Here is a 20,768-nt window from a genome sequence, read left to right as displayed (position 1 = left end):
AGGGCAGAGGAAAGGAGAGATTTCTCAGAGAAAAACGCAGAAGAGCAACCGCAGAAGAAACTAAGTATTAGGTCTCGCAATAGCAATCGGAATCGGAGAATGGCAAGTGCAGGTGGAGCGGCACCGTTTTGGAGGGCGGCTGGGATGACATACATAACGTATTCAAACATATGCGCAAATCTGGTGAGGAACTGCCTCAAGGAACCCTTCAAGGCGGAAGCTATCTCCCGCGAGAGGGTTCATTTCTCCCTCTCTAAGTGGGTTGACGGCAAGCCCGAAAAGCCGAGTAAGATCTCATTTTCCTCCTTCTTCTTATTAATTGGATCTGCTTCTAATCAATTTCTGCCATCCAATCTCCCATTGTATGTATGTATGTTAGCCCTAATTCACTCCCCAACCCTAACTATCTTTTGTTTCTTCACAATTATACTGTTTGTTGATATTATTAAGCTGATTTTGTTTTGTATGAGCTGGATTTTGATCAAAGTGTTATGTTGTTGTTTGTTTCTTTTTTTTTTTTTTTCAATCAGCTATTCGTTCAGATCCTACAGAGCATTGATCTGGAGCTATTGGAAAGATTTGTAGCTGCAACTATATGTCATTTTGAACCTAGCTGTTTTGTTTTATTTGCATGCTTGATCTTGTAATAATTCGAGTTTGAACTTCTGATTTGGATCCATTTTACTTTCATCTGTTTCAGCGGTCATGATATGAGAATGCTTCTCAACTAAATTTAAGTTGGGTTTTTATATGAAATAATAACAATACTGCTCCTTTGTAAATCCATGTTTGTAAGCGTGCCATTCACCCCATGAATGATTTAAATTGGTCCCTCGTGCAAACAAGTAACTATTTATAGGGTAAATTATACACCTCTCTTGAATCATCCCTTGTTTGCAAGAGATGCTAATAATTTTATGGAGTGTCATGTAATTTTAATCAAAGGAAATATTCGTATATTCTCTTATAAACTGGCGGTGCTATGTATGATTTTGTTTAATCATAAGTGAGGTAATTGTAATTTATCCAACTCTAATAGTTCATTCATTTGTTGATGATGGATATGGGAATCTATGTTTTGTCATAGAGAAAGTACACGAAGTTTACATTTGGTAAAATGGCAAAGGTGATTAAGAGATAAGAGGGTATAAATCCCAGTGAGGATGCCTGTGGTTACCATGTCAAATTTCTTTAGGAGGCAAAACTTACAATTACGCAGTTGCCATCTCAAAAGGTTTTCCAACAGAATGAAAATGACCATTTCCAATCCAAGGACCAAGGTTCACTTTGTCCTTAAGAAGCGCTTAAAATGGAAGCATTGTTGGCTGCCAAATCGGGGTTACTAGAACCACCTGACTATGTTGATTGTTGAACGGGTCATTGGGCGAAGGTTGTGGTAAACACCTGCCAAATGCTTCATTATTTTGTGGTAAAAAATAACAATATATTTTGTGGCAATAACTACAATAATAGAAGGCAGGTCCATCATCATTAGTTAACACAAAATAGATTTATTTAATTTTCTTTTTAAATTGAAAGAAATAAGAGAATCATGAGGTTTCTAATCAGTTTGGGGACAACAGATAAGGAAATATACGTAGAAAATAGAAGAGTTGGAGGAAAAGCCAGCTAGGTTATGTCGAATGATGAAGTGGACTAATATTGATTATATTGTGTCACTGACTGACTATAAGAGAAATTATTATTATTTGTTTTGCTCTGCAATTGCCATTTATATATTCAGCTTAGCGATAATAATATCCTCATAGGGGGAAAAACATTCAGATACAAACAATGTGAGTAAATTTATTAAGTTTACAACTGCAAACCAAAGGTATACAGTGATGAGAATATCCAACAAGGCACTGGCCTTAACAGTGGAAGTGGTGTTTCTTAATTCTTAGCCATGCCTTTTTGTCACCTCACACTAAGAATAATTCATATCAAATTACCTACCATGTGCAATGAAAAGTTTGCGTTATTTTTCTAAAAGAATTAGAGAACGAGGTATTCCCCCAAAAAAATTCTTCTATGAACTAATTTTATAACTCGCTCCTCTTTTTGGTAATCCAAGGTTTTTACTCCTATTTTGAAGAGATTTATTTATTTTTTAATCAAGTGAAGAGTATATTAAAATTAATCTTTTTCTTTTCCCTTAAGAATATACAGAATTTGATGCACACATGTTGATATGGTAAGCATTGTCTGAAGTCTATATGGTTAATCCAGCTAGGCAAAACGCAAATAAATGAAACAGAAAAAGTGCAAATCCATTGTTCTTTTTCTTCATATTAAACTTTAAGATATCTCAGATCAATGGTAAATCTATAAGACATGAATGAAAATCTCATGTCAATTATTTTGACATTTCTAAATATCCATCTCTACATTTTAGGCAAGAAACCAGCCACTATACAATATAGACCATATTATTTACCACCACGTTAAAATTTTGCATGATTTGTTATCCAATATCTCATTTACCAAAACATTTGTTTCCCACCAACTCTCGTTGCAAAGGATGCATCATTTACAGGTAAAACAAATATGAGAAAAAGTGAAAAACTGCTCCTACAAGCAAGTTCATAGTTGAATTAGTTGGAGGAAAAAAATAATATAATATTTTATTAAAAAAAGAAAAGAAAAGTAGTAGAAGAAAAAAAAAAAAAAACAGTTAACCAAGCAACACCGCTTTCGTTGGGATCTTTTCTTCTTCTTCTTCTTCTTTTCTATCTCTACTGTTCTTCACGCAACTCACGCGCTCACACTTGAGCTTGCATGCTGCATTCTGCCCCCGTAACAATCACTGTTTCTAAGATTTGCGCGTGGATCTAACAGTTTTTTTGTTCTGCCAATTTCTGAACCCTAATTTTGCTGATCTCGTGTCTCCGAGCTCGCTGCTTATGGCGACGGGCAAGACGTCACGGTCAAGAAGCATCACCGCCACTGTCAAGGAGAACGGACCTAAGCTCGAGGAAGGTTTGCATCCTTTCAAGTCTGACAAGTTCGATGCAGAGGGCTATGTCCAGTCTAAGTGTTCCCTCAGCGACAAGGTAAACTTTCATTATCGTGCTTCAATTTTCTTCGCGTTTTTATCATTTTTTGTTATCGGTAAATCGGAAATTAGAATTTCTATGATTCGTTTCGATGCTATTTAGTCTTGGCTTTGGAAGCTGTAGTAGATTTTATGTTAGTTGGGATTGTGTTTTGCCAATTCGGCACTCAGATTCTAGTTGTACCTGTGGTTGACCGATTATGGCTGTAATTTTGACCATTTGTTAGAACGCCTTTGCGATTTTTGGTACTGGGGACGAATTGCTGGGATGATGGTGTAGGAGTAAATGTGGGAAGATGTAATTCAATTTTCCGAGCCGTGATCAGAATTTATCAAACTAGGACAATATGATTCTTTCATCGTTTGAATGCCAAAAACATTTGAAGAAATGGAAGAAAACTAGATTTATTGATAGTGTTAATAGAAGCAGCACACGTGTTCTTATATAGGCTTTCAGTATTTGTTAGGATAAAGGTGGCAAACAATAATGTTAGCATGCTTGTAGCCAACTCTCCATTTTCTCCCCAAATGGAGGGACAGTTGATTTCTTCCATAATGCTAATGAATGTTTTATTTTTATTTTTCCTGAAATCCTTTGCCTCGGTTTCATTCGGTTTCTTGGACAAGGGAGTAAACTTTCCGCCAACTTCTCCTTACACTAATTCATGTTATAAATAAATATATTCAATTACCCTATTTCTTATATACTTTTGGAAAAAGTTTAAAACAAATAATATGAAGTACAATGGAAACTTTGCAAATAATTCATCTTTCCTGGCTAGAGGTGTTGGTCTCATGTCACTACTATCGCATTATGTGATAATACTTCTAGCAATATTTCAATTGGTTAGACACAAAGTCTAGCATCTCATTTTTCTAAATTTTTTCCCCACGATTTTGGCAACCACATTTTTAGATTGCGGTTTTTTAAATCTATATGAGAGCTCATCCTGAAAGTTAGGCAGCTATGAACCTAAGACAAGATGGCACTAATTACACCTAGGCAGTTAGGCACCAGCTGATATGGGACTCACAGTTAGCCAATCGTGTTTGACACTTGTTCCTCATTTTCTCTTAAGCAAGAATGTAAGATATTGAGTTTAAATTCGTGAATTTTAACACAAATCAACACGGATAAAGTCAAATTAGTTATAGTCGAATAAACTCTAGATAGTGGTTGTCTAGACCAAACACAAAAGTGTCAATTGTTTTCTATTGGTTATTAAGTCCTTATAATGAATGAAAAGGGAGACTTTATATCAGTTTATTTCCTACCATTATTATGGTTTAGTCAATCAGAGATTGTCTTCTTTACACTATTGAGTGTCTATATAGGTCTCTTGTAGTTGCAAAATAGTTTTGTTGGATCATAGCATATTAAATTTGTCGAAGAACAGAAGTAGTGCCCACAGTGATGATCATTCAGTTTGTTGGGCTCTTTTTTGCTTCCATTTAGTGACATTGCAGTGTAACCATTTGTTGCTTTATTGGCTGTAACTTGTTTCCAACATCTTAGAGAAAGTTTGTATGTTCTTTCATTTAATTTTCCTAATCAATTATGATAATGTCATCTTTGTTATTCAGGAAATAAAACAATTATGCACATATCTAGTGGATTTGAAAAAAGCTTCTGCCGAGGAGATGCGTCGAAGTGTCTATGCTAACTATGCAGCCTTCATACGGTTAGTTATAATTCATAAACATTCAACCAAATACACAAATATTTAAAAAAATTAAAATAGAGCTGTAATAAAATCATTTTTTTATATAATAAAATTAGGTCGTGATATTAAAAAGGAAGGAAGAAAACATTTTCGTGTTATTTAACTGATTTATCACTGGTCTTGTTTAAATTTTTGCAATGTGTAATACTTACAGAACATCTAAGGAGATATCAGATTTAGAGGGGGAGCTTTCATCTATCAGAAACCTGCTGTCTACACAAGCTGCCTTGATACATGGTTTAGCTGAGGGAGTTCACATTGACTCATTGTCTATCTCCAATTCTAATGGTTTTTCTGAAAATGCTTTATCAAATTCTGAAGATAGGGAGACATCAGACCTGGACAAATGGCTAGTTGAGTTTCCTGATCTTTTGGATGTTCTATTGGCTGAAAAGCGTGTTGATGAAGCTTTGGCCGCCCTTGATGAAGGAGATCGTATATATTCTGAGGCAAAAAAGATGAAATCTCTCAGTCCATCTTTACTTTTGTCTCTACAGAATTCCATTAACAAATGTAGGCAGAAATTAGCTGATCAGCTTGCTGAAGCTGCTTGTCAGCCTTCCACTCGTGGGGCTGAACTTCGTGCATCAATTTCAGCCCTTAAAAGGCTTGGAGATGGTCCCAATGCTCACAGCTTGTTGCTTAATGCCCATCTGCAACGATATCAGTATAACATGCAAAGTCTTCGCCCATCAAGCACCTCATATGGAGGAGCATATACTGCAGCTCTTGCACAACTGGTATTTTCTGCAATAGCACAAGCTGCAAGTGATTCATTGGCCATTTTTGGTGAGGAGCCGGCTTATACTTCTGAACTTGTGATGTGGGCTACGAAGCAAACAGAGGCATTTGCTCTTCTGGTGAAAAGGCATGCATTAGCTTCGTCAGCAGCTGCTGGTGGTTTAAGAGCTGCTGCGGAGTGTGTTCAAATAGCATTGGGTCATTGCTCATTGTTGGAGGCACGTGGCCTGGCTCTTTGTCCTGTGCTTTTGAAACTTTTTAGGCCTAGTGTGGAACAAGCATTAGATGCTAATCTGAAACGAATTCAGGAGAGCACTGCTGCTTTGGCAGCCGCTGATGATTGGGTACTCACAAACCCTCCATCTAATCGTCAGACTGGAAGACCTTCAAGCATATCAATGAATAATACAACAACATTTCAACATAAACTTACAAGTAGTGCTCATCGCTTCAATTTGATGGTCCAGGTGAGAATCTAGCATTGACTAGGTAATGTCTTTTACATGGAATGAATGTTAATTCAAAATAAGGATGTAGCATTGGTTGGAACTGTGTAAATTGATGTTCTAAGCTAAACGCAGATATTTGTTTATATGATTCTCAATCTGAATCTTTTCCTTAAAATTGAATCTTTTCATGATTCTCTCAGTTCTGTCTCAACAGCATGCTGAACCTTCTCTTTGACGAGATCGAGTAAATAATTGTCTTTTTACTGGAATACACACATCCCGGCATATTTTAATTCATTTTAACTCTCTTTATGTTCTCTTCACTTCTTGTTTCTCTTTCTTTTCCTTTTTTGAAAGAACTCCCTGCATGTTTTCTTGTGTATCAATCACTTCATGCTGGATGTTTATGCTTATACAGGACTTCTTTGAGGATGTAGGACCACTGCTTAGTATGCAGTTGGGAGGCCAAGCTTTGGAAGGGTTGTTTCAGGTGTTTAACTCTTATATCAGCATGCTCATAAAAGCATTACCTATATCAATGGAGGAAGAACTAAGCTTTGAAGAATCTGGAAACAAACTTGTTCGAATTGCTGAGACTGAAGCCCAGCATATTGCATTGCTTGCTAATGCTTCATTACTAGCAGATGAACTACTTCCGCGTGCAGCCATGAAACTATCTCCCATAAATCAGTCTGCTTACAAGGATGATAATAGGAGAAGAATCTCTGACAGGCAAAATCGTCATCCTGAACAAAGAGAATGGAGGAGACGACTTGTTAGTTCTGTTGACAGATTAAAAGATACATTCTGTCGTCAACATGCTTTGGACCTCATTTTTGCAGAGGATGGTGATAGTCATCTCACAGCCAACATGTATATAAATATGGATGGAAATGCAGATGAAAATGAATGGCTTCCATCTTTGATTTTTCAGGTATTTTGAAAATACAGTATTTGAATCTGATACTACCTTCATGAGATTATATTTTGAAAAGTTTTCTGCCTCATATGGTTCTTAAGAGTGTGGAATGTTGCTTTTCTTTGTTGGCTTTGTTCTGCATGAGATGTATTTGTAATGTCTTAGATTCTGATTCAGTGGCCTCATGGCTATATCCTGCTTGAAATTGTTTAGTATCTAAGCTTCTTCCATTTTCTTAGGTGGTTATGATCATTTTTTTATCTGAATGGCTCATGTACTTTGATAGTCTTCCCAATTCATTTCCATAGATGCTAAATTGCTAACCTCAACTTGATTTTTATTTTGATTTTCAAACTGATTACTCACTAGTTTTTACTTTCAAATCTCAAAGACAGCCATCTTCTATAACTATGAGTTGGACATTGGATTTGAAAGAGCTATTATTCTTTGAAACTGTTATGACATTTATTTGTTACTAGATTTCTTTTATCTTTTTCTATGAATGATATTCTTTACAAACTTTTTAATTTCTGCATATATGATTGAAGATCTGATCAGGCTCTTTTGTTATTGTCCAGGAACTTTTCATAAAACTGAACAGAATGTCCAATTTCGCAGCAGATATGTTTGTAGGGAGGGAAAGATTTGCGACATTGCTCTTGATGAGACTTACAGAAACTGTTATTTTGTGGCTTTCAGAAGACCAAAGCTTTTGGGATGATATTGAAGAAGGGCCAAGGCCTTTGGGTCCTCTTGGTCTCCAACAGGTATGGAATCAGGATTGTTTGCTTATTTTGTGGATGAATATTCATTGATGAAGTGATTAACTAATCATTAAAAATACATATTGCAAACTGGACAGGAATAGATGCTTTATATAAAAATATGGTCGGTTGAGTTCTTTATGGCAATTCTTGTATAGTTGTATCACCTAATGATAAAGTTCTTGCCTTCTGTTCTAAACCATTGCTATCATGAGAAAAAAATTTTTGACTACCATATTCTTTCATTGAACTAAACTACAGTAGCCAATAGCAAATATGGAATATATGGAAACTAACCAAATTCAATGGCTGAAAATTAGCTGCAACAGAATGAGAAGGGTTCATTACTGCTTATTATATGCTGCTTCTGTTTCAAGGCTATTTTGTTGTCGTAAAGAATGTACATTGAGCTGTGCATTTATTTTCTGACATTGTTGTTCTTAGAATCCTTGGAAGTGTATGCTTGCAATATGATGTAATGGTTTATTGACATCGAATAGTATTACATTTTGGGTGCTTTGTGCAGTTCTATTTGGATATGAAGTTTGTGGTATGTTTTGCCTCCCAAGGTCGGTATTTGTCGAGGAATCTGCAACGAACTGTCAATGAGATTATAACCAAAGCAATGGCAGCATTTTCGGCAACAGGGATGGATCCATATAGGTAGGCTACTCCTACGGGTCATTTGAATGTTTTGCTTTCTATTTTCCCTCCCATTGATAGTTGTGCCGTTTAAGGCATTGGCTCTGGCTCTTATTTTCGATTCATACATATCTCCTTTGTTGGCAGCGAATTGCCTGAAGACGAATGGTTTAACGAAATATGTCAAGATGCTATGGAGAGGCTAAGTGGAAAACCAAAAGAAATAAATGGTGAGAGAGATCTTAACAGTCCAACCGCGTCAGTCTCGGCTCAATCCATTTCATCTGTCAGATCCCATAGTAGCTCGTAATAAATAGTTTCATTCATCCTTGTCCCTTGTATATTACGACACACACTCCATTTTTCATTAAGGAATTTCTGCCATATTTCTGTACTCCCATAAGATTTTTCTCTTTGCTCTTCTGATGCCTTCCCTTTTTCTTTTAGTAAGTTTTCCCGTCGTTCATGTCTTAATTTCGTGGGAGATGGGGATGTAACCCTGCATTTCTGTAGATTTAAGTTTTTTATAGTCAGGTATTCCTAAAAAATTCAGGTTGTCCTTTGATTTGTAAATGTTGATTTGATTATTTGTTTCTTATTCTCATATATTATTCTTTTCAAGCAAGCTTTCTCCAAATTTCTAAGTTCCATTTGCTTGGATGACACAGTATGTAGACCTACATTGACTATTTCATTTGTTTTCTTCGAAAAATATAATCACGAGAACTCAATTTCTCTTTCTGGTTACTAAGATACAAATTATAAAATCTCTTACAAGGAAGTTCATTTTTCTTTTCGGATTGAATGAAGCTTTTATTGCTGCTTCATTTATATGGGTAATTTTATTTATTATTGACATTAGGTCATAGCTACATTAATATCATATTGAATTAATGCAACACTAGGCATATAGGTGCATACATATACCGCAGTAACCATAAACAGTTAGTTTATCAAAGAGAATAAAAACGCCAAGTAATTTACACTCCATAACATACATTAAAAAATTTCTTGCCAAACTAATCCATTCCAAACAGGTTAAGTAACAAAGACGATGGTAATGTTTCATCATTTCATGTTAATTTAATCAATTATTAAAAGATACTCGCATAATTCAACAATCGGGCAACTCATAAAAATGGCTAAGTGATATACCTAGTCTAAGATGTAAAATAATGTGGATTTAACCACAATTATAAATAGTTAAATGTGCTACAATAGGGGAAAGTACTCCAAATTTACATCGCAACTCCTATCATTTTCAGCAGGTGATGTATCACATCCCTAGTGGAGAATACCTCATCCCCATTCAAAATTAGGTTGATAGATTACGTGGAAATAAATGAAATATGAATTAGGTCATTTATAAACCAACTTTCTAAGCAACCTCATCAAATATATTGTAGTATGACTGCAGAAAATATAAACCAGGTAGGTCCATTCTGTTCTGAAAAGCACTGGAAACGTTGTCAGTGGCAAATGTCCAATAACCTAAATTGTTAGTTGAATCATGAAGATACCCGTTAAGTAAACTGTGTCTCACTGAGTAAGAAATAAATGGTAAAACTTAATCAGCACTTCTGGTATGATCCCTCGTTAAAATGGATTTGAAATTTTCCATTTCCATGCAAAAACTTGAAGCTCGTTCATAGTAGGGTCAGAACAACCAGTAAATTATCATCTAGATTTAAACCTATTAGTTCTCAGGAATTTAAATCTGGAACCATACTATATTTTGACAATATATTCAATTGCTTAATGAGAAACTTGGGTTCCCTATAATTCAATGGCTGCTTCACTTGATAATCAAAAGAATTTCGAAGCTAGATGGTAGTCTTCCCAAGAAAACAAAAAATTACCTGCAACAATATGGCAGCAGCAGTACCGAACCTCCCATTATCAAATAAAAGCTTGTCCTATTGAAGTCCTGTATAAATCAGACAACATATAACTCCCCAAATTTCTTGAATAGCTCTCAATAGCTTGAATTTCAAAGCATCAATATCAATGCTCTGATCAAATGGAGTGATGACGTATTCAGTTGCTAAAAAAGGCCATGAATGAGGTTTGATGACAATAGTAATGATGGCAGAAGAGGAAGCATGATTAGCCATGATGGATTCAGTTTCAGATGAAACTAAAGAGGCTAAAAATGTGGTAAGCAACAAATGATCCTATAGTTGGAAAGTTGTTAGCTTCATGCTTTTTGGATAAGCATTCCTAGCATCAATGAAAATAGAATATATATGACAGCAAAGCACACAGTTCAAACAAAATTAAGACACATGCATCAGTTCTACAAATGACAATGTCATCTAAACAACTAGAAAATTAATATGGAACCAACACATGCTGTAAAGAGATGCATGTCTGATGAGTATAACAGCCAAATGTATGTATATGATGCCACAGTGCATTCATTCACATGAGCAGGGATGCTAATGGTGATGACTTGATAATCAATGGATGCATGTAACAGCTGCAAGATGCATCCTATCATGTAGAAACATGTCTTGGATCATAAAGAACAGAGTACATCCCCTTCAAGCTATTGATAAGTCATATTTGTTGGTGGAGTTCCGTTGGCACCAGGAACGGCAAGTGGTACATTGCCATCTTTTCTCTTTCCAAATGGATTCTTTGAATATCTTCTAAGAAGTCAAGGAATCTACAAAGAACTCCACATCTAAAGCACAGAATGAAAAGGTCCAAGTAATTTATACCAAATCGGATGCAAATGCTGACATATTTTTCTAATGTTAAGAGATAATTACAGGAAACTTCCATGAGAACAAAAAAATTAAAGGAACCCATAGTTGAGGACCATCGTTGATGCATGGTTTCAGACCAAATAAAGCCATGCCTGGTACATTGAAAAAATTGCAGCAACTTTAACCAATTTTTATAGCAATACCGAAATTCCCAACCCCAAATGTTTGATCAATTTTGAAGAGTTCAACATGCCCGAAATAAATATCTTAACAGATTAAAAAAAATTCAGCCCCTTGAGAACATAAAAAAGGATATTGTATTCGCATGCCAACTGAACCAGAACTTGGGATAACAGCTCCCTGCAAATTATGGTGTACATTGGTAGCACTATTCACATCCTGCAACATTTCGGTTATTGGATATAAGCCAAGGATAAATCATTTCAATGAAAATAACACAGATAGGGAACTAACAATTATAAGTTTATATTTATTCAACAATAGAAGCTACAAAGAAGATCAAAAGGTTACTGACTTCAAACTCAATGAAGCAAACAGTATGCCTCTCCTGTCTTAAAATCTTCATTTGCTTAAAACCAGGTTGTCTGCATCACAAATTCATGTTGAAACACCATTTCTGTATTTGAGAGAGCATAGAAAGCAGCATTTAAACTAGCCAGTATCAACAGATAAGATCTACTTACGCACTGAAAAGTCCCCTCACTTCTTCCTCATTAATGTTCTCTCCCAAGTTCCCAATAAACAGGGTGTTGCAAGGAGGGTTATCTTTTGTGTTCTGTACAGAAGAACAAAAGTCCGACACAATAAATTTATTAATCATCTATAGACAACATTAAAGGAGATATTAAGAAACTTAATTACTGAGGGGAAAGATCAACGCAACTGACGAAATAAACACCAAAAACACCGTGTCTATTGGCAAGCATACAATAAAACAAGATCACGACAAGATTTATCTTGTGTTCAAAATAGAATAGCTTACCATCAAAGGCTTTATGTGTGAGCCTTTGAAAAATGAGAATTTCATTTTAAAAAGATGAATATGAACAAAACATGTTTTCGTTAGCGAGCTTATAAGAATTAAATTATACTGGTTTGTCTGTAAGCATTGTTTACAATAGAACAATGCAGTGCTATCTGATCCATGTAGTATAACGCAGCATTGTTCTAATCAAAACAATAACCTCTGTGACACTATCTTAAATCTATGGACCAAATAATAAAGCAAGGTAAAGAAATTTCATGCGAACGCATTTAAAGAGCAGGTTTGCAGAATATTTCAAATATCTTCCCTTATGTTGTTAGTATCACAAGATAAGGAGTAAGGACATAATCATATATGGTGAAATCAGGTGAAAGCAACACACAATTTATTACCTGAACTGGAACATAACTGCTAGGCGCTGCTATTGGAGCAGGAGTAGGCATTGGCACTGGCGCAACGGGGTAGCCTCCATATGGATCATATGGAGGAGGCGGCGGTGGAGCCATGTACCTAATCAGGAAATACAGATAAACTGTCACAACTTGCAAACTAAGACCAACCGTACTGGATTTAGTGAGTTATAGGAAGCGGCATGCAAAAGAAAATCCCTATCTTCTTATTACAGCTTTGACTCTGGACTTTTACAGAAAAATAAGAAACGTTTTTGGAAAAACATGGTGTTTACCCATGTGGTCCCCAAACGGGTGGTGGTGGAGGATGGAAAGGGGAAGGACTTGTATAACCAGTGTGCGTATAATCCCCAGCTGTCCGCAATCGCTTACTCTGATCAAACGCACCCGCATCAGCCCCTATTCCTTACAAAGAAATCAAGATAAGTAGGCTGAAAAAAGAGAATAACAGTAGCAGCATAGCAAGCACTAGTAGGTAAAAATTTCCACACACCACTCATTTTCATCACATACCATAGTAAGAACAACACATCAAACAGTTAAAATTTCAGGATTCTTGCTTGTAGCAGCAATCAGTTTCAGTTAAGATAACACATTTCATAAATGCAGCTAGAAAGTGAAAGAAAAAGAGAGGACCTCTCTTGACGAAGAGGTTCTTCTTGGCCATCTCGGTGTGGAGGACGGACTTGGTGTCGGGATCGAAGAGCATGTCCTGAAGGATGTCCTTGGCGGCAATTGCTTGGTGGGCGGTGGAGAAGAGTGCGAAGCCCATGGGCTTTTCGGCCTTGAAATTCAGCTGAGACGCTTCGAATCCGGGAAGCCATCGCATCAGATTCAGTAGCTCCCTCTCCTTCACGTCCTCCGGAAGCCCTGTGATGAATATCGTTCGAACCTAACCCAACACACAAATCACTTTCCCATTTTTCAAGCAAGAAAGTTGTAAGAAGGTGAAAAGGAGAGCTACACCTAATCTAATCTAGTTATTATGTATTCTACCAAATTCTAAGCAAAGAAAAAAGAAACCAAGAAACGAAGTAAACCACCTTGCCTCTCTCTTTAATTTCTACTCTATGCACTTCCCTTTTCCCGACTAAGTTTTTTTAAAGCAAATAAAATGTATTTTTCATGAAATATTTTTATATATATTTAAATATTCTCAGAACTCAAACAAATTTAGTTTGTATATATTTTGCAATATTAAAGAGAAACAAGAGAGAAATAAAAGGGAGGAGGGATATTATGCATTTTTAGTAAATGAAAAAGAAAAGTCTAAAACTGGCGATTATCCATTCTCTTACTTAAAAGTTGACGTTGAATTTTTTATCCAACCAAATAACAACAATGTGCAACGTTGCTTTATCAACATCATCATAAGTTCATAACTAGCATCAAATTCGAAAGGAAGTTACACTTTCTATTGTAAAATGCTATGTATTTTTTAGTATTTTTTTACGAGAACCTCTTTGGTGCACTACTCAAATTAAAAATGGAGTAGAATCATGTGCTTCTTCCTAATCTTGAAATTAGGTCCGTCCATAGTTAGTGACTGAGCAATTTCCTCAGCTGATTGAATATTTCTGCTTTGTTTACACATGGAACATAACTAACTTGGGATAAGTTGAAAATGTGCAACATTGCATCGATTCGCATACCCCAAAATCCAACATATTTGTGTACTGATTATGCTTTACGTGAGTATCTATAGAGTTTGTCTGCTACTGGCTCGAATACAGTTATATATAGAAAATTTTCGAGAATCGTTATTGCGCGAAATTTGTAATTAGGAATTGATAGGACTGAACCTTGGTACTATTATGTTTCTTGGATTGTTATGTTATAACTTATAATAGCTTTCAATTTTCTGCATAGGATAGGATTAGTAACTGAGAAGGGACTTCACAATCACAAGTCACAACCCATCGCCGCGTATAAACATTGGATGTGTAATCTGTTTCGGCATTATTTATTTGGACCTTATTGTAGATACAAACATTCCTTGCTAGATAGTATTACTTCTATTGTTCACATTGTACAAGTATTCCATTGGCTTCTCATACTTTACTTTATTTATTTGGACGTTATTGTAGATACAAATATTTCTTGCTAGACAGTATTACCTCTTAAACCCTAAAAATGACACTTGAGAATGGACAAAGGAAGCACATTATTAGCACAAGAAATCAAAATATGAACCATTTTATAATGGAAAAAATTTTCACACAAACATAAATTTAAACATAATCTGACATGTATGAATATATATAATAATTTATGAATCTCACCTAACATTTATGCTTGAACCATAAACTTGTGTACAGATTTATAGCAATGCTTGGAACATCAAGAAGCTGCTGCCTCCATAATCAACATAAGACATAAATGTAAAGCTAGAAAACACTTGTGGAGAGAGGCAGAGCATGATAGAATTGCAAGCTACTAGCTAGCTGTATGTGCTAGTTTTATTCTCAATCATATCCAATACATATTGATGAATATAATTTTGTGAATGAAGAAAAATAGTTGAGGAAATTGCATTGCTAGAGGTTGAGGAAGACAAACTCTTCAATAGCAGGGACAGCACCAATCTTGTGAAGAGTGTCCTTGTTAGGCTCCTCATCGACACCAATGGCCATGATGGCCTTCCTTCTCCTGGAAGTCCTTCCCACACTCATGAAGCTGACATTCACATTCTCGTCCCCCAATATGTTGCCGACGCGGCCGATCATCCCGGGCTGGTCCACCTGCCTGCACAAGATGAGGTTCCCTTCAAGGCTGACATCGACCGCAAAGGATCCAACGCTGGTGAGGTGCGGCACACCGTACTTCACCTTCCCTTCGATGCTGATCTGGCCACCATCCAGCACAGCGCTGGCGAATTTGGACTCCACGTTGGACACCTGCACCTGGATGGAGTGAACGGGCAGATCAGGGGATGAGTCCACCACCACTCTCTCCTCGCTGATGCGAAGGCCTTTCTGCTTGGCCGTGAAATCGGCATTGACAAGGTTTACAATGGCATCTGAGATTGGCTCGATGATTCCCTTGGTGATCATGGCTCGGAGGAGCCTGGTGTCCAGGTCATCAGGGTCCCTGCCTGTTGTGTACACCACCTTCACGGACTGGATTCCTTTCCCCCCCGAAACCAATTGTACGGCTAGCCTCCCCAGCTTCTCCGCTAGCACCACATAGGGAGCCAGTTCTGAGACTACCTCCGGGGGTACCATGGGAGCATTCACAGCGGTTGACGACAGCTCGCCCTTCAAGGCACCAACCACAGCCTCCGCAATCTCAATAGCAACACCCTCCTGAGCCTCTTTAGTGCTAGCTCCAAGATGAGGGGTCACAGTCACGTTGCGGTGTTGAATGAGCTTGCTGTCTTTTGCCGGGGGCTCCTCGCTGAACACATCAAGGGCTGCCTGAGCCACAATTCCGTCATCAAGGGCCTTAACGAGTGCGTCCTCGTCAATAACACCTCCTCTGGCGACGTTGACGATGCGGACGCCCTTCTTCATCCGAGAGAAGGTGTGGTCGTTGAAGATCTTGTTGGTGGCGGGAGTGAGGGGCATGTGAAGGGAGATGAAATCAGCGGTGGAAACTGCCTGATCGAAGGACACAAGTTCGACACCAACAGCACGGGCTCTGTCTGCAGGAGCGTAGGGGTCGTGTGCAATGACGTTCATTCCCAACCCCTTTGCCCGCCTTGCCACCTCAGATCCAACTTTTCCGAATCCCATCACCGCCAATATCTTCCCCACCAGTGACACTCCCACATACTTGCTTCTTTCCCATTTCCCGGCTTTCATGGAGGCATCCGCCTGAGCAACGTTTCTGGCCATGCCGGCCAGGAGAGCGATGCCATGCTCGGCGGCGGCGATCGTGTTGGCAGTCGGAGCATTCACAACCAGGCAACCGAACTCGGTGGCAGCTTGCAGATCCACGTTGTCAATGCCCACGCCGGCTCTTCCAACAACCTTCAACCTTCCCTTTGCGGCCTCCAACACTTGCCGCGTCACCTTGGTGCCGCTCCTCACGATGAGAGCGTCGCAGCTTGAGATCTTCTTGCACAGATCCTCCGGAGAGAGGTCGTAGGCGCATTCCACGTGTCCGAATGCGCGGAGCACCTCGATTCCCGCGCTTCCCAGCTTCTCGGACACCAGGATGGTGGGTTTTGCGGCCACGACAGAGTCATTGGGGTTGGTGGTGGTGGACACAGAGGAGGGTAGTGTGGTGTCAACGGTGGTTTTGACGGCGTTGTTGACCGCAAAGTAGAAGCGTTGGTGGTGCTTGGAGTGGGAAAGTAGCTTGGGTATGGAGATGGTGGTGTCGCGGAATGAGAGAAGAGAGGTGGTGGAGGAGGAGGAAGAGGAAGTGAGGGTGGAGGAGAAAATGTGTTTGGTACATGCAGATGAAGCAGAAGAAGATGCCATGGCACTCAGTTGTGTGTGTGTGTGTGTCTGCTTGCTTGTTCCAAGTCTTAATTTAAATTAACTGCAACTTTCTTTGTGGATTTAATTGTGCATGTAACTCTGCAATTTACAGGGCACAAGAGTACATATTTTATAACGGTGGTTGGTGGCATTTGCTTCAAAAATATTATTTGGACACTATCATTAATTATTAAAATTAATTATTAATATATTTATGTATATATAATTTAATTTATTTTTAATATATATTTTATATTAATAATTTAACTTAAATAATTAAATTTAGTTAACATAACCAATGAGAATTTGCATCACGTATAATAATGATAACAAGATATGTATTGACTCGCTATACATAGTATAAAACACCTTCATTACTTCTTGTTAACATGTTTGGAATGAACTGAAATCATATAAATAAAGTAAAAAAAAAAAATTGGAATAGTTTTAAGCTGAAAATTTGTATTTCCCAAACATTTTCGTTTTCTTCAACTGTGCTTTTGGAAGGTTATATTCTGGGAAAATATCTGTTATAAATCAATATAAATTTCTTTATGTAGAAAACAATTGGGGTTGGTGGGGGATGAAACGCCAATATCGTCAATTTATTTAATTTAATAAAATAAGATTTTCTACTTTTAAATTGTAGGCCGCCTTTACACATGAAAGTTAATTAAACTTTGAGGCAATGTTTAGATCAATTATCTTATCATCGTACAAAAGTAATTTATTTTTTATTAGTTGTTAAAGTTTATCTATAAAAAAAATAAAAAAATATGAAATTTATTAAGTCAAGATTAATGTGCTGTCGTTTTTATATGAAATTAATAATTANTTTGTATAAAAATAATAACTCGTAATTTTTTAGTAATTTATTAATAGTAATATGTCACTTAGCATTTCTCGTCACCTTATTAATACATGAAGAATAATTTATTTAAAAATTAAATTCTATAATAAAAGTTAACTTTTAATTTATAAAATTTTAATATTATTTTAGAAATAGATAAAGAGAGCTAATAAATTTTGTGATTTTTAGTTATCAATTAGTCTTCAATAATATTTTTAATGGTATAAAATCATTTAATTTTTTTTATAATTAAATATTGACCAGAATTTAACAAAAATACTAATTTCTAGCACTCGTTATACATAAATAGTTATATAGAACACTAAAACATTCCATTAACCAATTTCCTTAGCCCCAAGACTAAAAACTAACTCATTTTATTTTTTGTTATTGCTAAGGATGACAAAAAAAATATATGCATCCACAGATATCTATAAAGTTCACTCGTAACGAGAAGACTAACAGAAATTTGCAAAATTCTAATAGAAATGAAGATCCTCTCCCACGAATAAATGGAGATCAAGGTATTTGTCTTGCAAGACCTGCAAAATTATCGCAAAAAAAATTACTTAAATGCTCTTTTATATATATATATATTGAATTTGTGTTTAATTTGATACATTTGGATGAATTATATTAAATTTTATTATGGTTGTGATTTTTTTTAATTTGTTAAAACTTAAGATCGATATATATTATTGGGTATCTACCGCTTCTTTCACTAAGTGAGAATAATAAACTAAGGTCCATGACAAAAATAAAACGGAAACAAAAACCAAAAATATTTTACTAAATAAAAATGAAGAACCATCTTATGAAGATTTGTTGCCATTCCTAACTATTGAATTGATTTCAAAATCGAACCTTCTTTAAGTCATTAAGCATGAACCAGAAGTATATAATTATCTAATCTAATCACTACTATTATGCATGGTTATTGGATCGGATACCTTTTTTTATTTGTTTATTGCTAAATTATTGATTGTTTTGGTGAGAATAATAAATTAATTATTGATAAAGCCGGTAATCAGTGAGCACAAAGAAAAGCACATGGAAAAAAAAAATAACTATGCGAATATTTTTTATCTTTTCACGGGGGCCATGAACTTATCAAAATATCTTGAATTCTTGATTGGTTTTCTTACATTCTTTGTTTGGTAGGGTCGTAATTGATTATTTATAGTTTCGCACATGTGCGCTTTGGGTCATTTTCTTGATGCAATTGTCACAATACTTTGGCGAGATTATAATGATGATATAATAAAATGACTAAAATCAATGATGTTAAATGTATCCAACTATATACAAAAAATAGTTTGATAGTCTGATTAATTTTTTGACAAGTTGTAAACTGATGTTGGACTAGAGTGAAAAGTAACAGCATATACGAATCTTAGCACTAGTAGCTACAAATAATTAAGAAGGTGTCCTTTAATTAATTTTAATAATTAAAAAAGGACGAGGTTGGCGAGAGGGTCCAGCTCCACCACATGAAATGGTGAGTGAGTGCGTGCATTGTTGCTCTTATTGCATGATACATTGATACTCCATCTTGTTTTATATTTATACTAATTAACTACATCATGATTCATGTTTGTCTTTGTCTACCTCTTTGTCGATCATAGATATCACATATCAGGCTGGCGGCTGCGCTAAACCACAGAGGTCCCAATGCAAGCAGCTATAAATAATTAATCAAAAGAAGACTAGTGCTGTATGTTTGGAGTAAAGCCCATGTTACCATAGGCTTTATTAAAATTAAATTCATATGAAATACATGATTCTTCAAATAGTCATGTCATGTCGTTTGTACTTTTGGTGAGTGCAAAAAGACTCATTAGACGGAATGTATAAGTTAAAAAGGGCAACATAATAACTCTTTTCTCTTCGTATAATCAATGTTAATGCCATAAGTCAAATACTTTCAGTGAATTTTGCAAGACTCTATTAAACTAATAAAGATGGTTTTCCAGATAGAAATCCCTTAATATATAAATGAGGAATATGGTATGAAATTAGTGTGAAATTTCATTCAATGACTCACTCTTTTTTATTGGTTACATGTTGGTCAGAATTTGATAAAGTTGCTGGCCCGTAGAATTTTTCTATATAAATTGTACAAATTAAATGAAGAAAGAATCAAATACTTTCAATTAATAATTAGTATTTATACTGTATATTTTCATAATGACTTTTGTGAACAATTTGAATAATAAACTTTAAAATTGGTCCAATAAATTAAAAACACACTACACCCTAAATTACGGGTCCTTTTAATTGTTAAAAAAAATTAAAAGTGTAAAGTGTGATCTTTAATCTTTAATTGCTCTCTCTTTCATATTTATTTTTTATTCCACTTATAAAATTAATGGTAGAATATCACATTTTATTCCCTCAATTGTTAAAAAAAAATCGAGAGAATCAATTTTCCCAAATTACCCACATAATAACTATATCTATTGTTCACATTATTTAGTATTTTAATGATGTATCATACTTTTCCTTTTAATTTTAGAAAGAGTTTAAGTTGTTGTTGTTATGTCTGAAAATGTATGTAGAAGGGATTTTGGGTTAGAGAGAGAATGAATGGTCCCAAGTATGTTACAAAGGAAAGCACGAGGAAGAGGCATACGAGTGCTACATTATATTAAACTCTCACATTAAAATCAGTAGTGACATCTGACCATTGATATTAGATACAGTGAACTTTGAATGAGAACGATGGTAACAAACCAACAGTGTTAACCAAGAGGGAGCAAAATTCCGATTTTGTATTTACTATTAGAGACTATGAGAGAGAGAGAGAGAGAGAGAGAATAGAGAGTTGCTAATTCAAGGAAAGTTATTTGAGAGTGAATAGAAAGGATCCAAAAATGGTGGGACAGAAATCACAAAATTGACAAGCCTCCTAATTGGACTTTCCATCCATAATGATATTGGTGGTGGTGGTAGGTGAAAGCAGATAGAAACTTAGAACTTGGCTTCAAGTGAATCATATATTTCATTCAGCTGTTTAGTGTTGAGGGACATCTGGGGAATTCAAATTTTATTACTATCTCCCATCTTAATT

At 36.0% G+C, this 20,768-nt stretch overlaps 4 protein-coding genes across 4 annotated transcripts; 2 read left to right on the top strand and 2 right to left on the bottom strand.

Moving 5' to 3' along the window:
* On the top strand, positions 1 to 782 carry LOC107482497 (ATP synthase subunit epsilon, mitochondrial). The gene is made up of 2 exons (XM_016103024.3): positions 1 to 286; positions 531 to 782. The coding sequence occupies exons 1-2, from the start codon at positions 100 to 102 to the stop codon at positions 557 to 559; spliced, it is 216 nt and encodes a 71-aa protein (XP_015958510.1). The 5' UTR covers positions 1 to 99; the 3' UTR covers positions 560 to 782.
* A 1,902-nt stretch (positions 783 to 2,684) lies between these two features.
* Positions 2,685 to 8,919, top strand: LOC107482498 (exocyst complex component EXO84B). Its single transcript, XM_016103025.3, has 7 exons — positions 2,685 to 3,053; positions 4,640 to 4,737; positions 4,934 to 5,987; positions 6,388 to 6,903; positions 7,467 to 7,655; positions 8,179 to 8,315; positions 8,442 to 8,919. The coding sequence occupies exons 1-7, from the start codon at positions 2,904 to 2,906 to the stop codon at positions 8,602 to 8,604; spliced, it is 2,307 nt and encodes a 768-aa protein (XP_015958511.1). The 5' UTR covers positions 2,685 to 2,903; the 3' UTR covers positions 8,605 to 8,919.
* Positions 8,920 to 10,471: 1,552 nt separating this feature from the next.
* LOC107482500 (uncharacterized) lies at positions 10,472 to 14,088 on the bottom strand. The gene is made up of 8 exons (XM_016103027.3): positions 14,074 to 14,088; positions 13,058 to 13,313; positions 12,697 to 12,820; positions 12,404 to 12,521; positions 11,710 to 11,801; positions 11,541 to 11,610; positions 11,322 to 11,404; positions 10,472 to 10,942 (listed from the first exon to the last, which is right to left on the bottom strand). Exons 1-8 carry the CDS (start codon positions 14,086 to 14,088, stop codon positions 10,843 to 10,845), a joined length of 858 nt encoding a protein of 285 aa, XP_015958513.2. The 3' UTR covers positions 10,472 to 10,842.
* Positions 14,089 to 14,839: 751 nt separating this feature from the next.
* On the bottom strand, positions 14,840 to 16,902 carry LOC107482499 (D-3-phosphoglycerate dehydrogenase 2, chloroplastic). The gene has a single exon (XM_016103026.3). The coding sequence runs from the start codon at positions 16,846 to 16,848 to the stop codon at positions 14,959 to 14,961; it is 1,890 nt and encodes a 629-aa protein (XP_015958512.1). The 5' UTR covers positions 16,849 to 16,902; the 3' UTR covers positions 14,840 to 14,958.
* Positions 16,903 to 20,768: the final 3,866 nt, after the last annotated feature.

The sequence above is a fragment of the Arachis duranensis genome, chromosome 4 (genome assembly GCF_000817695.3).
Source record: "Arachis duranensis cultivar V14167 chromosome 4, aradu.V14167.gnm2.J7QH, whole genome shotgun sequence".
In the NCBI taxonomy this organism is placed as follows: domain Eukaryota; kingdom Viridiplantae; phylum Streptophyta; class Magnoliopsida; order Fabales; family Fabaceae; genus Arachis; species Arachis duranensis.
The sequence above is the reverse complement of the archived record's forward strand: the minus strand, read 5'-3'. Positions and strand labels throughout refer to the sequence as shown.

Bases quoted from the DNA above. Each gene is read 5' to 3' on its own strand.
- LOC107482497 (XM_016103024.3), top strand. From the start codon at position 100: ATGGCAAGTGCAGGTGGAGCGGCACCGTTTTGGAGGGCGGCTGGGATG. The intron at 287-530 runs GTAAGATCTCAT...TTTTTCAATCAG, and splicing joins CGGCAAGCCCGAAAAGCCGA to CTATTCGTTCAGATCCTACA.
- LOC107482498 (XM_016103025.3), top strand. From the start codon at position 2,904: ATGGCGACGGGCAAGACGTCACGGTCAAGAAGCATCACCGCCACTGTC. The intron at 4,738-4,933 runs GTTAGTTATAAT...TAATACTTACAG, and splicing joins AACTATGCAGCCTTCATACG to AACATCTAAGGAGATATCAG. The intron at 6,904-7,466 runs GTATTTTGAAAA...GTTATTGTCCAG, and splicing joins TTCCATCTTTGATTTTTCAG to GAACTTTTCATAAAACTGAA.
- LOC107482500 (XM_016103027.3), bottom strand. The intron at 11,802-12,403 runs GTAATAAATTGT...TCTTCTGTACAG, and splicing joins GCAGTTATGTTCCAGTTCAG to AACACAAAAGATAACCCTCC. The intron at 11,405-11,540 runs GTCAGTAACCTT...GAAATGTTGCAG, and splicing joins TTTGCTTCATTGAGTTTGAA to GATGTGAATAGTGCTACCAA.
- LOC107482499 (XM_016103026.3), bottom strand. From the start codon at position 16,848: ATGGCATCTTCTTCTGCTTCATCTGCATGTACCAAACACATTTTCTCC.